Source organism: Muscardinus avellanarius (assembly GCF_963383645.1).
Source record: "Muscardinus avellanarius genome assembly, chromosome: 1".
NCBI lineage: Eukaryota > Metazoa > Chordata > Mammalia > Rodentia > Gliridae > Muscardinus > Muscardinus avellanarius.
The window spans coordinates 231836322-231849005 of NC_137786.1; the positions used below are offsets into that span (position 1 = coordinate 231836322).

The 12684-nt window shown below is 53.8% G+C and overlaps 1 protein-coding gene across 1 annotated transcript; it reads right to left on the minus strand.

Annotated features, from left to right (window-relative positions):
* Positions 1-1893: 1893 nt before the first annotated feature.
* On the minus strand, positions 1894-11695 carry LOC308260778 (aminopeptidase NAALADL1-like; the record flags this gene model as incomplete). Its single annotated transcript, XM_080692303.1, has 18 exons — positions 1894-2080; positions 2367-2459; positions 2539-2626; positions 2701-2874; positions 2952-3033; positions 3903-3993; positions 4078-4169; positions 4287-4354; positions 4442-4505; positions 4603-4688; positions 5979-6098; positions 6184-6269; positions 7176-7280; positions 7369-7652; positions 10211-10333; positions 11043-11164; positions 11244-11416; positions 11496-11695. 18 exons carry the CDS (start codon positions 11693-11695, stop codon positions 1894-1896), a joined length of 2238 nt encoding a protein of 745 aa, XP_080548429.1.
* Between the last annotated feature and the right edge of the window lie 989 nt (positions 11696-12684).

The window sequence follows — 12684 nt, forward strand, 5'->3', positions numbered from 1 at the left end:
AGAATAAAAAAAATAGGGCTGGGGGTGTAGCTCGGAGGTAGAATGCCCCTGGGTTCAATCCCCAGTACCACAAAAATAAGTAAATTTGCTGAGCCGGGTGTGATGGTGCATGCCTGTAATGTCAGTATTTGGGAGGCTGAGGCAGGAGGATCGTAGGTTTTGAGGCTATAGTCTGTCAATTTAGCGAGACCATGTTTTCAAATAAAAAAATTAATAGGGCTGGGAGCCGGACTTGGTGGTGTATGCCTGTAATCCCAGCGTTCTGGAGACTGAGACAGGAGGATCGCACAGGTTAGTAGAAGCCAGCCTCAGCTACTTAGTGAGGCTCTCAGCAACTTAGTGAGACTTTGTTTCCAAATAAAGTATATTAAAGAAAAAGGTCTGGAAGTGTATATCGGAGATAGAAAAGCACCTGGGTTCCAACCCAGTACCACAAAAATAAATAAAGAATAAAAACTAGGTGTCCCTTGGTGTAGAATGCCCCTGGGTTCTATCTCTAGTATGTGTGTGTATATGTGTGTGTGTGTGTGTGTGTGTGTGTGTGTGTGTAAACACACACTAAGACTGAGAGCGTGGCCCAGAGGTACACTGTCTCCGCATTCAATCCCTAGCACGCACTCACAAGTTTGCTGACCCCTGGTGTTGGAGGACATCTCTAAAGACAACAGTGGAGAGCCCGGCGTGGTGGCGCACACTTGTAATTCCAGCATTCGGGAAGCTGAGACCGGAGGATCGCGGTTCGCGGCCAGCCTCAGCTACTTAGTGGGGCCAAGATGCCAGTCGTGGCGATTTCACGGAAGGGAAACAGAATCTCCTTGAAGAAAATGGCCTTCCCTAATCTGCGGAGGGTGATGCACTTCTGTAATCCCAGTACTTGGGAGGCAGAGCTAGGAGGATTGCAGGCCTGAGGACAGCCTCAGCAAGTAGTGAGACTCTCAACAATCTAGGGAGACATTGTTTTGAAATAAAAATAAAATAGGGCTGGGTGTGGTGGTGCACACTTGTAATCCCAGCATCTGGGAGACAGACCAAGGATCCCAGTTCACAGACCACCTCAGCTACTTAGTGAGGCCCTTTGCAATTCAATGAGACCCTGTTTCAAAATAAAAAGAATTAAAAATAGGGCTGAGGTGTAGCTCAGGTGGAATGCCCCTGGGTTCCATCCCCAGTACCACAAAAAAGTAAAATAGGGCCAGAGGCACAGCTCAGAGGTAGACCCTGGCCTCAATCCCCAGTACCACTAAATAAATAAAAGGGCGGAGGATATAGCTCAGAGTAGATCACCTCTGTTTAATCCCCAGTTCAGGGGAAAAAAGTTTTCTCAGGTGGACGGGATAGTTTGGCATGGACGGCCCCAAACTGTGGGTGCAAAGCAGCTAGGACACTAAGAAAACCAAGTCACAAAACATGGATTTGTTCAGCCTCTACTACGAAGTAAATAGTTTATCTAGGGTAGTCATTAAATATTCCAGGCCCCCGTGCCCACATGTAAGCGCCTTCCACTCCCTGCCTGTTGTGAGGGCCCAAACAGGAGGAGCTGAACATACTCTGCTACCTCGCTGAGCTGGGTCCGGAAAGGGTCTGCGCACAGATTTTACTTGGGAGTGGAGGAAGGTGTCAGGAGGGGAAGGTCCAAAGGGGCGGGGCAGAGATGAGCCTGGTGGAGGGCTAGAGGGTGGGAACAGAGATGGGGGGCCACGGGAATGGAGGGGAGCTGGTGCTGATGGCACAGGACCAGGCCTCAACCTGCTTCCCGCCCCTGCAAGCTGCCTCTGGTGGGAACCCCCTCTTCAGCAGCCAGAGAGAGTCTCATGGTGGTACCCATTCCTGGCCACAGGAAGATGGTGGGGGTGGGGTTAGGGCAAAGGGAGGGCCAGGGAAGACAGGCTGGGGTCAGAGGTCAGCCACAGGCTTCAGGGTGGCTGCAGCGCCCTCCAGGGCCGCCACCAGGATGCTTAGCTGCCTCCGCACCTCTGCCCAAGCTTCAGATCCAGGCTTTGTGCGCCAGGCCCCAACGCAGGCGTTAGCAAGGCTGGGGAATGAGGCCGAATTGACGAGGTGTGGTACCCAGAGCACGTGGCTGAGAAGAAATGGGGTGGGATGAGTTCACTGCAGGCTCAGCCTGGAGTTCCATCAGCCGCTGTATAGAGCTAGGCAAGAAGCCCCCTCCACCCGCCTGAAAGCCGGCAGTCCTGGCACGAAGATCTGTGGATTCGGATCCCAGCCGTGAAATTCCCCCTCCCTGTGCCCTCAGTCCCCAGCTGGGCCGTGCTCTAAAGCAGCAAAGCTACCCGCCTCCTTCCTCGGGCAGGGGCCATTGCCAGCCCCATAACAGGCACCTGCCAGGCGCTTTGGGACAGGCTCACCTGTAGTAGAGGTTCTGTGGGAAGGCTCGCGGGTTCAGGAAGGCCCTCTCCAGGAGCATCAGCTGGTCATTGATCATCCGGACCTGCAGGGGGCTGGAGGGGCAGCACCCACCTGTCACCCAGCTGCCCTACCCCTGGGAGTGCCCCGCACCTGCCCGCTGCCCAAGCTCACTCAGGGCTGCCCGTCTGCAGCGCTAATATCTGATTGTCCAAAGATGCTACTGCACTGTCAAACTTCTCTGCCGCCGCCATTAGAGGCTCTGTGGGGAACACAGCGGCTTAGCAGGGGCTGTGGGGCTCCCATGTCTCCGACTCCGTGTCAGGGTGTGCCTACCCAGGCTGATTTTGTGGTGTTTCAACACGGTCCCCAGTTCCTTCTGGGAAGCCTCCAGATACAGGAAGATCCTCTCGCTGTAGTCACTGACGTTGAAGGGCAGGAAGAGGCTGTCGCTGAGCCGGAGTAGCACGTTCCCTATGGTTCGAGCCACGGCTTGGTGGCTGCTGAAGCCTGCAGGGAGACAAGGCCAGGCTCGGCCTTTGGCCTGTCCTCTGGTCAGTCCCGGGATGCCCCTGCTCCCTCCTTACCCGGGTCTACAAATCTGTCCACGTAATCAAAGGTGTCAAAGGCTGTGTGGTAGGCGGGGTAGATCAAGGCTTTGGTCTCCGTCTGGGGAACAAGCACAGCAGTGACAGGCTTGGGATGGGAAGTGGAAGGTGTGCTGGCAGCGAGCTACGGTGTGGGGCTTGTTTCTGCTGACTTCTGGAACTCCACTTTGCAGAGGAGGACACTGAGGCTCAGATTAACTGCCAGATTTCACATGGTTAGTAAGAGGCAGCTGGGTTGGCTGCCAAATTCCAGTTTCGCACGGAGAAGAGAAACCTGGGGCTTTGGAGTCAAATAAGAGGCTGGAATCTGAACTCTGCCACCTAATGTGGTGTGGCCACGAGGTGGGGGAAGGGCTTTATGGAGAACAGGGAGACTGGCTGGGCTGCACCCACACACCAGTGCTGAGTCCTCCTCATTCCAGAACACAGAACGTTAATACTGAGGTAAGTCCCACACACATACTTTTTGTGTGTGTGGTAGTGGGGTGGAACCCAGGGGCTTTCTACTTCCGGGCTACACTCCCAGATCTATTTTATATTTTATTTGTAAACAGGCTCTCACTAAGTAGCTGAGGCTGGCTTTGAACCTGAGCGATCCTCCTGTCTCAGCCTCCCAAGGGCTGGATTACAAGCGTGTGCCACCATGCCCGGCTCCACACACACACTTTTTTGAGATCCTAATTCTTCCTACCATCAATGTCATCCCTACAACTTATTGGCAGTGGGTTTTTTCCCTCTTGCATAACGCATAACATAACGGTGCATCTTGCCATCAGTAGCGTCTGACATCGACAGTAACAGATGAAGGTAACATGTTCAGAGGTGAAGATGCTCGCAGGTAGCTGACTAGCCAGGGAATGAGCCTGGTCCCGCCCACAGAATTAGTGCAGTCAGAGGGACGGAATCTGAGGGAAGGAGGCGCCTACTCACCCGGTCGTGGACATAGGTGATGTCCATGGAGGAGATGCCCAGGTAGTGAATGAAGGGGGCATAGTCGCTGCTGTCTGCCAGAATACCCAGTCTGCGGAGGAGCGGGTGGGGGCAGGTTGTCGGACGCCTGAGGCCCTTCTGTGCCCCCCCCCCCAAGTCTGGGCCCCTTGCTTACTTGGGGATCGGGCCATGTAACCAGCTGAAGCCCTGGAAGTGCTGAACCCAGACATCAAAGATACTGAGGCCGCTGCCATCTGGTGCTAGGATCTGTCCCAGAGGGGAGCTTAATTTCAGAAAGGGCCTCTTCAGACTACTTGGCCGGCCCGCCCCGCCCCGCCCACCAGGGAAGGCCACGCCCATGTCACGGCGCCACGCCCCCTTCACCTCTTTGGTTGCAGCAAAGATAACGCTTTGGATAGGGGGCGTCCCCAGCACCCTAAGGCTAGCATTGGCTGTGGGAGGAGCAGAGAAAGAGTCCTGGAGCCCAGGTCCTTCCTCTTCCCGCTCACCCGCGCCAGCCCCGCAACCCAGGCCCGCACCATACACCGAGAAGTCCACGTTGATGTAGGCCACCGTGCGTTCCTGCATCTTGCTGAAGAACTCCTGGGGACCAGAGGTGCGGGGTGGCCTCAGCCCGGCGCTGCCCCGCCCCAGCCCTCTCCACCCCGCACGCACCCCGCAACCCGCGGGGCTCACTTGCCTCTGTGAACTCCGTGGAGCCAATGAGCCCGAACTCCTCTGCCCCCCAGCTGCCAAACAGGATGGATCTGCGGGGCCGCCAGGTGCCTGGGGAGGGGTCGCACAGGGTTGGAGGGCAGCGCCCGCTCCCCAGGCTGGGGGCCTGGCGAGCCCAGAGCCAGGAAGGCGCCCCGCAGCCGGGCCTCCCCGTGCATTCTCCCGGCGCCTTCCTCCACGGCCCCCACACCAGGCCCCTGGTCAGGGGTCCCCTCTGCTGGAAAGGCCGCGCCCCTCCTCCTGGGCATGCTCTGGGGAGACCTCAGCCCTGCAGCACACCTCCCAGCCCAGGTGACAAGACTGCGAATCCGGAAGGTTCCTTTGTGCGGGGTCAACGGGGGATGGGACCCAGGGGCTCTACCTCAGAGCTACTCCCCAGCCCTCTTTATTGTTTACTTTAAAATAGGGCCTCACAGCTGGTCGTGGTGGTGCACGCTTGTGATCCCCGCGCGTGGGAGGCTAAGACAGGATCGCACAGGTTCGAAGCCAGCCTCAGCTACTGAGTGAGGCTCTCAGCAACTTAGTGAGACCCTGTTTAAAATAAAATATAAAATAGGTCTGGGAGTATAGCCCGAAAGTAGAAAAGCCCCTGGCTTCCACCCCCATTACCACAAAAATAAAGAAATAAAATAGGGCCTAAGTTGCTGAGGTTGACCTCCAACCCGTGACCCTCCTGCCTCAGCCTCCCAAGTGCTGGGATTATAAGCATGTTCTACTACACCCAAGTCCTTTTTATTTTTTAAATTTTATTTATTTATTTTTGCAGTACTTGGGATAGAACTCAGAGGCATTCTACCTCGAAGCTACACCCCCAGCGTTGATTTTTATTCTTTATTTTGAAACAGGATCTCACTGAGTTGCAAAGGGCATCAGTACGTAGTAGCTAGGGCTGTTACCAAACCACGATCCTCCTGTCTCAGCCTCCCAACTGCTGGGATTACAAGCTTGTGCCACCATTCCTGGCTCCTTTATTTATTTATTTATTTATTTATTTAATTTATTTTGTGCTGGGCTTGATCTTAGGGGCAGACTACCTTCAGGCTACATCCTTAGCCCTATTTTATCTTTTATTTGGAAACAGTGTCGAACTCAGGTGCATAGAGCATTGCTTAATTGCTAAAGCTGGCTTGGAAATTGCAAACCTCCTGTCTGCTGTTCCCAAGTACTGGGACATGGGACTACAAGCATATGCTATCACGCCCGGCAGGACACTGTGTGTGTGTGTGTGTGTGTGTGTGTGTGTGTGTGTGTGTGTTGCCAGAGGTCAGGGCTAGTGTCCTGTGCACCTCTGCTCTGCAGCGAACGCAGGGCAGAGCGCAGCCGGGCAGGCAGGGGCCTCACCCTTCTTCAGCAGGGTCCCCAGGACGCGGGTGAGCTCCAGGAGGACGGCGGTGCCGCTGCTGGGGTCCACGGCTCCATGCACCCAGCTGTCCCGGTGGTTCCCCAACAGCACGTAGCGGTCTGGAAGGAGCAGCTTTTAGAGAAGCAGAGGAGAGGGGCGGCAGGCGGGCCCAGGCGGGCGGCGCCTGAGCCCCGGGGTCCTCACCAGGCTCCACGGCGCCGCGGATGATCCCCAGGACGTTGGAGGAGTTCCTCAGTTCCAGGCGGTTGTGGATGCTCAGCTTCACCTGGCTGGGGAGGTGACAGGGAGGCAGGAATCATGGCCCTGTCTACTGCCCTCCACCCAATGCGGAGAAACTGAGGCCCAGAGAGGGAGGGGACATGGCTCAGGAGGACCCAGAGAGGCAGCCAGGCTGGAGGCCGGCCCTCCAGTCGGAGCCCACCTTGGCATTCGTTCCAACGTTCAGTCGTTCAGAATGCACCTGCTGGGCACTTTGTCTATGCCTGGTACATTAAAAGGCTCTGCACAGGGCGCCGGGCCCTGTGGGGCTTATCTCTCCTGCGTGAGACGGGCCATGGGAGGGGAGAGAGCAGGAGGCCTGGGCCAGGCACGTGCTACAGGTGGGGAGGTGCCACCTGCCCAGGCTCGGCAGGTTCAGAGAGAGGGGCTGAGCTGTGGAGTTGGCGGAAGGGGCAGGGGAACCCCTGGGTAGCCTGAGGGTCACTCTCCAAAGACAAGCAGATGTTGGGATGGGGAGAGGTCAGTAAGGGGGAGGAAGGGGAAAGGCAGGCCCTGAGGTGGGCAGAGGGAAACCCAGGTGAGAGGAGGAGACAGAACAAGAAAAAGAAAAAAGAAAAAGGAGCAGGGCCTGGAGGCGCACGCCTGTAATCCCTGTACTTGGGAGGCTGAGACAGGAGGATCACAAGTTCAAGGGCAGCCTCAACAAGTAGTGAGACTTTTACCAACCTAGTGAGATCCTGTTTCCAACTAAAAATAAAATAGGGCTGGGTCTATAGCTCTGAGGTAGAATGCCCTGGGTTCAATCTCCAGTACCAAAGTAAAAATAAATAAAATAAAACCGGGCTGGGAGTATAGGTCAGATGTAGAATGCCCCAGAGTTCAAAACCCAGTATCACAAAAAAGGAGGAGGAAGAGGAGGAGAACAAAACAAGGAGAGGTAGGAGGTCCCACCTTACCTGCCCGCTGAGAATGCCCCATCATCCCGGAAGCCCGGCCCCAGCCTATACTTGCAGCCCAGAGCTCCCTGCCAGGATTTTTCAGCCACGGCTCCATCGAGGTTGCTGGGGAGGAGAGAGGCCTCAGAGTGACCCTGGCGTGGGCCTGGCACTTGCAGGCCATGGGGCAGCAGGGACCAGCGCGCATGCTCACCAGAGTAGGTCTCTGGCATCCTGGAAGCTAATGGGCTGTACAGGAATTGGGGGAAATCCCGAGACATTGTTCTGGTCCAGGCGGAAGGAAGAGTGGTGGGCCGGAATGTAGGGAGTCAGGGGGTCCCCAAAATTCTTGAAGAAATGGTTCCGCTCCACGCCCGAGGGAGGCAAGCGCCAGGAGTTTGGGTAGGTCTGGTTGGGCAAGGTCTGCCCATCGTTGAGGTCTTCGGGGTCTGTGAACAACAGCACCCCTACCACCCCATGCCTGGCTGCTATCGCCACCTGCGGGAGGCAGAGGAGGCTGCGTGTCAGGTGGGAGGGGAGCAGGCTCATCTTCCTCCTCCACCATGGAAGGTAGGATTGCTTCTATCTTCCCACCGGCAAGACGACGCTTACACAAGACTTTGTGATGGTTTTACAGACAACGGCAAAGAGTGTTGGACCCAGTGAGCCCAGTGTTTAGCAGGTGGAGGGTTTGAGTGAGTGGAGCTATCCTGCGATGAAATACTATGCAGCTGCATAAAAGCACATGGCATTCTGAACAACCATGTTCAGAGCAGCATTAATCTTAATAGCCGTCAGGAGGACACAACTCACATCTATCGAGGGATGAATGGGTAAATGAAACGTGGTAGAAAAGATGTATTGAAAAATCATTCCAACTTAAGAAGAAACAAGCACAAGTAGCACAGTCCTGTACTTCCAGCTATTTGGGCGCCAGAGGCAGGAGGATCCCAAGTTTGAGGCCCATGTGGGCAAGCTGGTGAGACCTTGTCTTAGAATAAAATCTAAAATGACTGGCAGTCGGGTCTGGTGGCTCATGCTTGTAGTTTTAGTACTTGGGAGGCTGAGACCGGAGGACAGCCTCTGCAAGTAGTAAGACTCTCATCAGCCTAGTGAGACCCTGTTTCCAAATAAGAAATACAATCATTCTGGGGGCATAGCTCAGAGGTAGAATGCCTCTGGGTTCAATTCTCAGTACAAGAATGGTGAGAAGGGATTGCAGGGTTGAGGCCAGCCTCAGCAATTTAGCAAGACCCTATTACAAAATAAAAAATAAAAAGACAGGAGTTTAGTTCAGAAGTACAAACCTGTAATCAGTTCCCAGTATAGAAGGGAGGAAGGGAGGGAGGGAGGGAGGGAGGAAGGAAAGTAGGGAGGGAGGGAGGGAGGGAGGGGCCTGGAATGGGGCTCATAAGCAGAGCACATGCCTAAGCACCGTGAGGCCCAGGTTCCATTCCCAATACCCATGAAAAAAAGAGAAATGGCTGGGTGGGATTCAACGAGGGGGATTTAGCCAGCCTTGGTGGGCATGCTTGTAATCCCAGTACTTGGGAGACTGAGAGAAGTGGATTGTTCAGTTTCGAAGCCAGCCTCAACTACTTTATGAGGCTCTCAGCAACTTAGTGAGACCCTGTTTCCAAATAACATATAAAAAATAGGTCTGAGAGTATAGCCCAGAGGCAGAAAGCCTCTGGGTTCCACCCCCAGTACCACCAAAAAAAAAAAAAAAAAGATTTAAGTTGAATATTCAGAACTACTCCATAGAATTTAGACTCCCAGAATTTCAAAACTGAAAACGTAGCTGGCTGTGGTGGCACATGCTTTTAATCCCAGTACTGGGAAGCTGAGACAGGAGGCTTGCTGGTTCTCAGCCAGCCTCAGCCTCTTAGTGAGGCCCTCCACAACTTAGTGAGACCCTCTTTAAAAATAAAAGAATAAAAAAATGGATCTAGGGATGTAGCTCAGTGGTATAATACCCTTGGGTTCAATCCTCAGTATCACAAATAAAGAAAAGAAAAGGAAAGAAAGGAAGAAAGAAGGAAGGAAGGAGGAGCCGTGCTCCAGCATCTCATGCAGATCTTCTGAAAGCTCGGTCAGGGACCCGCAAAGGCGTAGACCCCCCATGAAGTACGTCTAGCATTCCTTTCTTCAAAAAATTATTTTAGGATTATTTGGATCAATATGTATAATTGGAATTTTATGTATAAGTATTATAACTAAAACTGATGGGCAGCGGCTTGTGAGACTCAGGCAGCAAAGAGCTTTTACCCCAAGGATAAATTTTGGGCCAATGATTAAGTTCAAACTGACCTTAGTTTGAGCCAATATATAAGATTAAGTTCAAGCTGGCCTTGTCATGAGACAAAGCACGCTTTCCATGATTATTTAAATGTCTGGCACCCTGCCCTGAAGTCTGTAAAAAAACTTTTCCTGTCCTTGAAGTTCTTGCTTGCATGACTATAAAGATTCTAACAAATCCTGAAAAAAAAGAAGAAAGTAGTAAGAGAGGAGTAAGAAAGACGTAAAAGAGTCGTAAGAAAAGAAGTAAGAAAGTAATAAGAAAAGTAAGAGAGAAGCTGGAGAAGCTTCCATGAGACTAAAGCTGAGAAGCTGCCGTCTGGTCTTGTGTGTCAGAGTCTTCTCTCTCAAGACCTCGGCTCTCCTCTCACCAACACAGGAACCTCGACTCTTGCTAAGGCTGGACCCTGGCAGAGCCAGGCATGGTGGCACACACTTGTAAACCCGTGCTTGGGAGGCTGAGACAGGAGGATCGCACAAGTTCGAAGCCAGCCTCAGCTACTTAGTGAAGCTCAGCAACTTAGTGAGACCCTGTTTCCAAATAAAATATAAAATAGGGCTGGGAGTATAGCCCAGAGGTAGAAAAGAAACAGAAATTATATTTTCAAAAAAGAAAATGTTCCCCTCCCTCCCTTTGCTTCTGTGAGGCCCCAGCAGGACTACCTCTCGCCTGTCTGCTCCCGGCCTGGAGTGGCCGCCACTCAAGACAGCTGTCCACAGCTGGCCCTGCCCAGCCAGGCCCCGGTGGTGTCACTCACCTTGTCCACGTACTTTATATGCCCGTAGCGAGTCAGGGCGATGGTACCAACAAAGTTGATGCCCTGTATCTGTAGTTTTCTGAAGTCTTGGTCTGTGCCACGGTTGGCATAGATGAGGAGGCCCTAATCCCAAGAGGAGGTGATGTTTAGAGCTGGGCTCAGCCACGGGCACAGGGGGAAGGCAAGAAGCCCTGTGCATGTGTGTGTGCGTGTGTGCGTGTGTGTGTGCGCGCGGGATTGTGTGGATGGAACCCAGGGGCATTCTACCTCTGAGCTACACCTATTTTTTATACATTATTTGAAACAGGGTCTCACTGAGTTGCAGAGGGCCTCATTAATTAGCTGAAGCTTTTCCCAAACTATAACCCTCCTGTCTCAGCCTCCTAAATGCTGGGATTACAAACATGCCCCACCATGCCCAGATTTATTCTTTATTTTAAAACAGGGTCTCACTAAGTTGATGAGGCTGGCCTTAAACCTGTGATCCTTCTGTCTCAGCCTCCCAGGTACTGGGATTACAGGTGTGCCCCACCACCATAGCTGGGAGAAGGCTTTAGATTCTGTCTGCCCCCTCACCTAGAAATGTCAGCACCCCACAGACAGACCCCAGATTCTCTCCATGTCTGAATGTATTGTAACAGCCAGGCCACTAGTGTTTGTTAGAAGACTAAGCAATGGGGAAAAGAACAGCCATGGTGTGTGGAGGGGAGTACGTTCAGGATACTTGAACTTGAAACATCTTTCCTCCATTGCCCCTGGGCAGTGCGGGAGAAGCCTGGTGGGATCCAGAGGAAGCTAGGCCATGTCAGTTGGGGGAGTGTCCCAGGCCCACCTGTGGGGTGCCAGGGGGCGAATACGCGGCATAGGGCTGCACCACGTCTGGGCCTGCCTGCTCCCCGGTCAAGTTCTCCTCTCCCGGGCGGTAGGTCTGGAGGATGTCACCGGTGGAGCTCACTGTGGGGGACAGAGTCAGGGCTGGCCGGCCGCACCAGCCCAGCGCAGGCTTCCTGCCCGCCCACCCGCAGGACCTCACCGATCTGCACGAGGTTGGGCTGCTCCTGGCTGGGGAAGGAGAGCAGCACCTCGTACTCGAAGATCTCGGCCGAGTCCAGCCCTGACTCTGGGTCCCTCCAGCGGTTCAGCAGCAGCTCCACCAGGGCCTCATCCCGGGGGCTGGTCGCCACGTGTGGCTCCTGGGACAGTGTTCTGCAGGGTGGGCAGAGGGAGGGAAGGGGTCAAGCAGGGGCGCCGGGCCAGGAGGAGGAATATGCAGGCCGTCTCTCACCGAAGGTTCTCCCGCATCTTGTCAGCTTCCAGCTGCTCCATGACAGTCTCAAGGATCTTCAGGTCCAGGTCCTGGGAGACTGAGGTGCTTGAGGCCAATGGCTTAGCCCTTTTGGGGATGGCAAAGTGGCCCAGGATGATCCCCAGACCCAAGAGGACAGCAGCCCCCACACCTAGTTTTGCCACCACCTCCCACCCCATCCTGTGGACTCCTGGGTTCTCGGTACAAATGCCTACGGCCTCCTATTAGCTGGGTGTCAGCCCGGCTAACCACTACACCATGGGTATTGCTCCGTTTTGCCCCCAGCTGACCACAGTGAAGGCCTGGAATTGTCACGAAGACCACATTCTGCATTGTTTACCCGGAGGAATCTGAGGACTCCAGGACAACTGGGCCCAAAACAGAAAGGTCTCCTCTAGGCTCTCCTTATCACACACACCAAGCCAGGTCAGACCCTGTCCTTGCTGGACACTAGCTGAGTGAGCTCAGGCAGTACAACCAGCTTCTCCAAGTCCGTTTTCTCAGCTATAAAACAGGAATGATAGGACCCACTTCACAAAAGTATTGTGCTGTCTTCATTAAACAAGATCAAATCTGTAGAAATACCTCGCCCAGTGTGGTGTATAGGGGAGCTCCGTAGATGTCAGCCACTCCTCTCTCCTGTCCCTGCCCCTGTCCCTAAGACACAGGGCCTAGAGCTAAAGACGGGGCCAGGAAGAATCCTCTGTATCTACCCTGAAGACGTCCCAGCTTCTAGACAGAGCTGAGGCTTTGGCAAGAGAGTCGGTTCCAGAGGGTGTAACAGCCAGTCCATTTTTCCTTGGCAAGGGCATTTCCTCCTCCACCTACTAGCCCTGTGGGGAGCCCATCCACCCAGCCTCAGTCCATCCTTCCATTTATCCATCCCTCCATCTAGTCACTTATCCATTTACCCACCTCTTCATCCCCATCCATCCACCCTCCATACTACCCATCCCTCCCCCTATCCATCAGTACACCATAGAATCATGTATGCATCCACTCGCTCTATATCGATGAATCCATCCACCCATCCATCTCTTCACCCACTTATCTTCCATCACTCATAAACCGATCACTCATACTCCCATTCATCTTTCCTTCTAACTATCTCTACAACTATGCATCCATCCATCCACCCACCCACACATCTACTCAACCTCCCATCCAT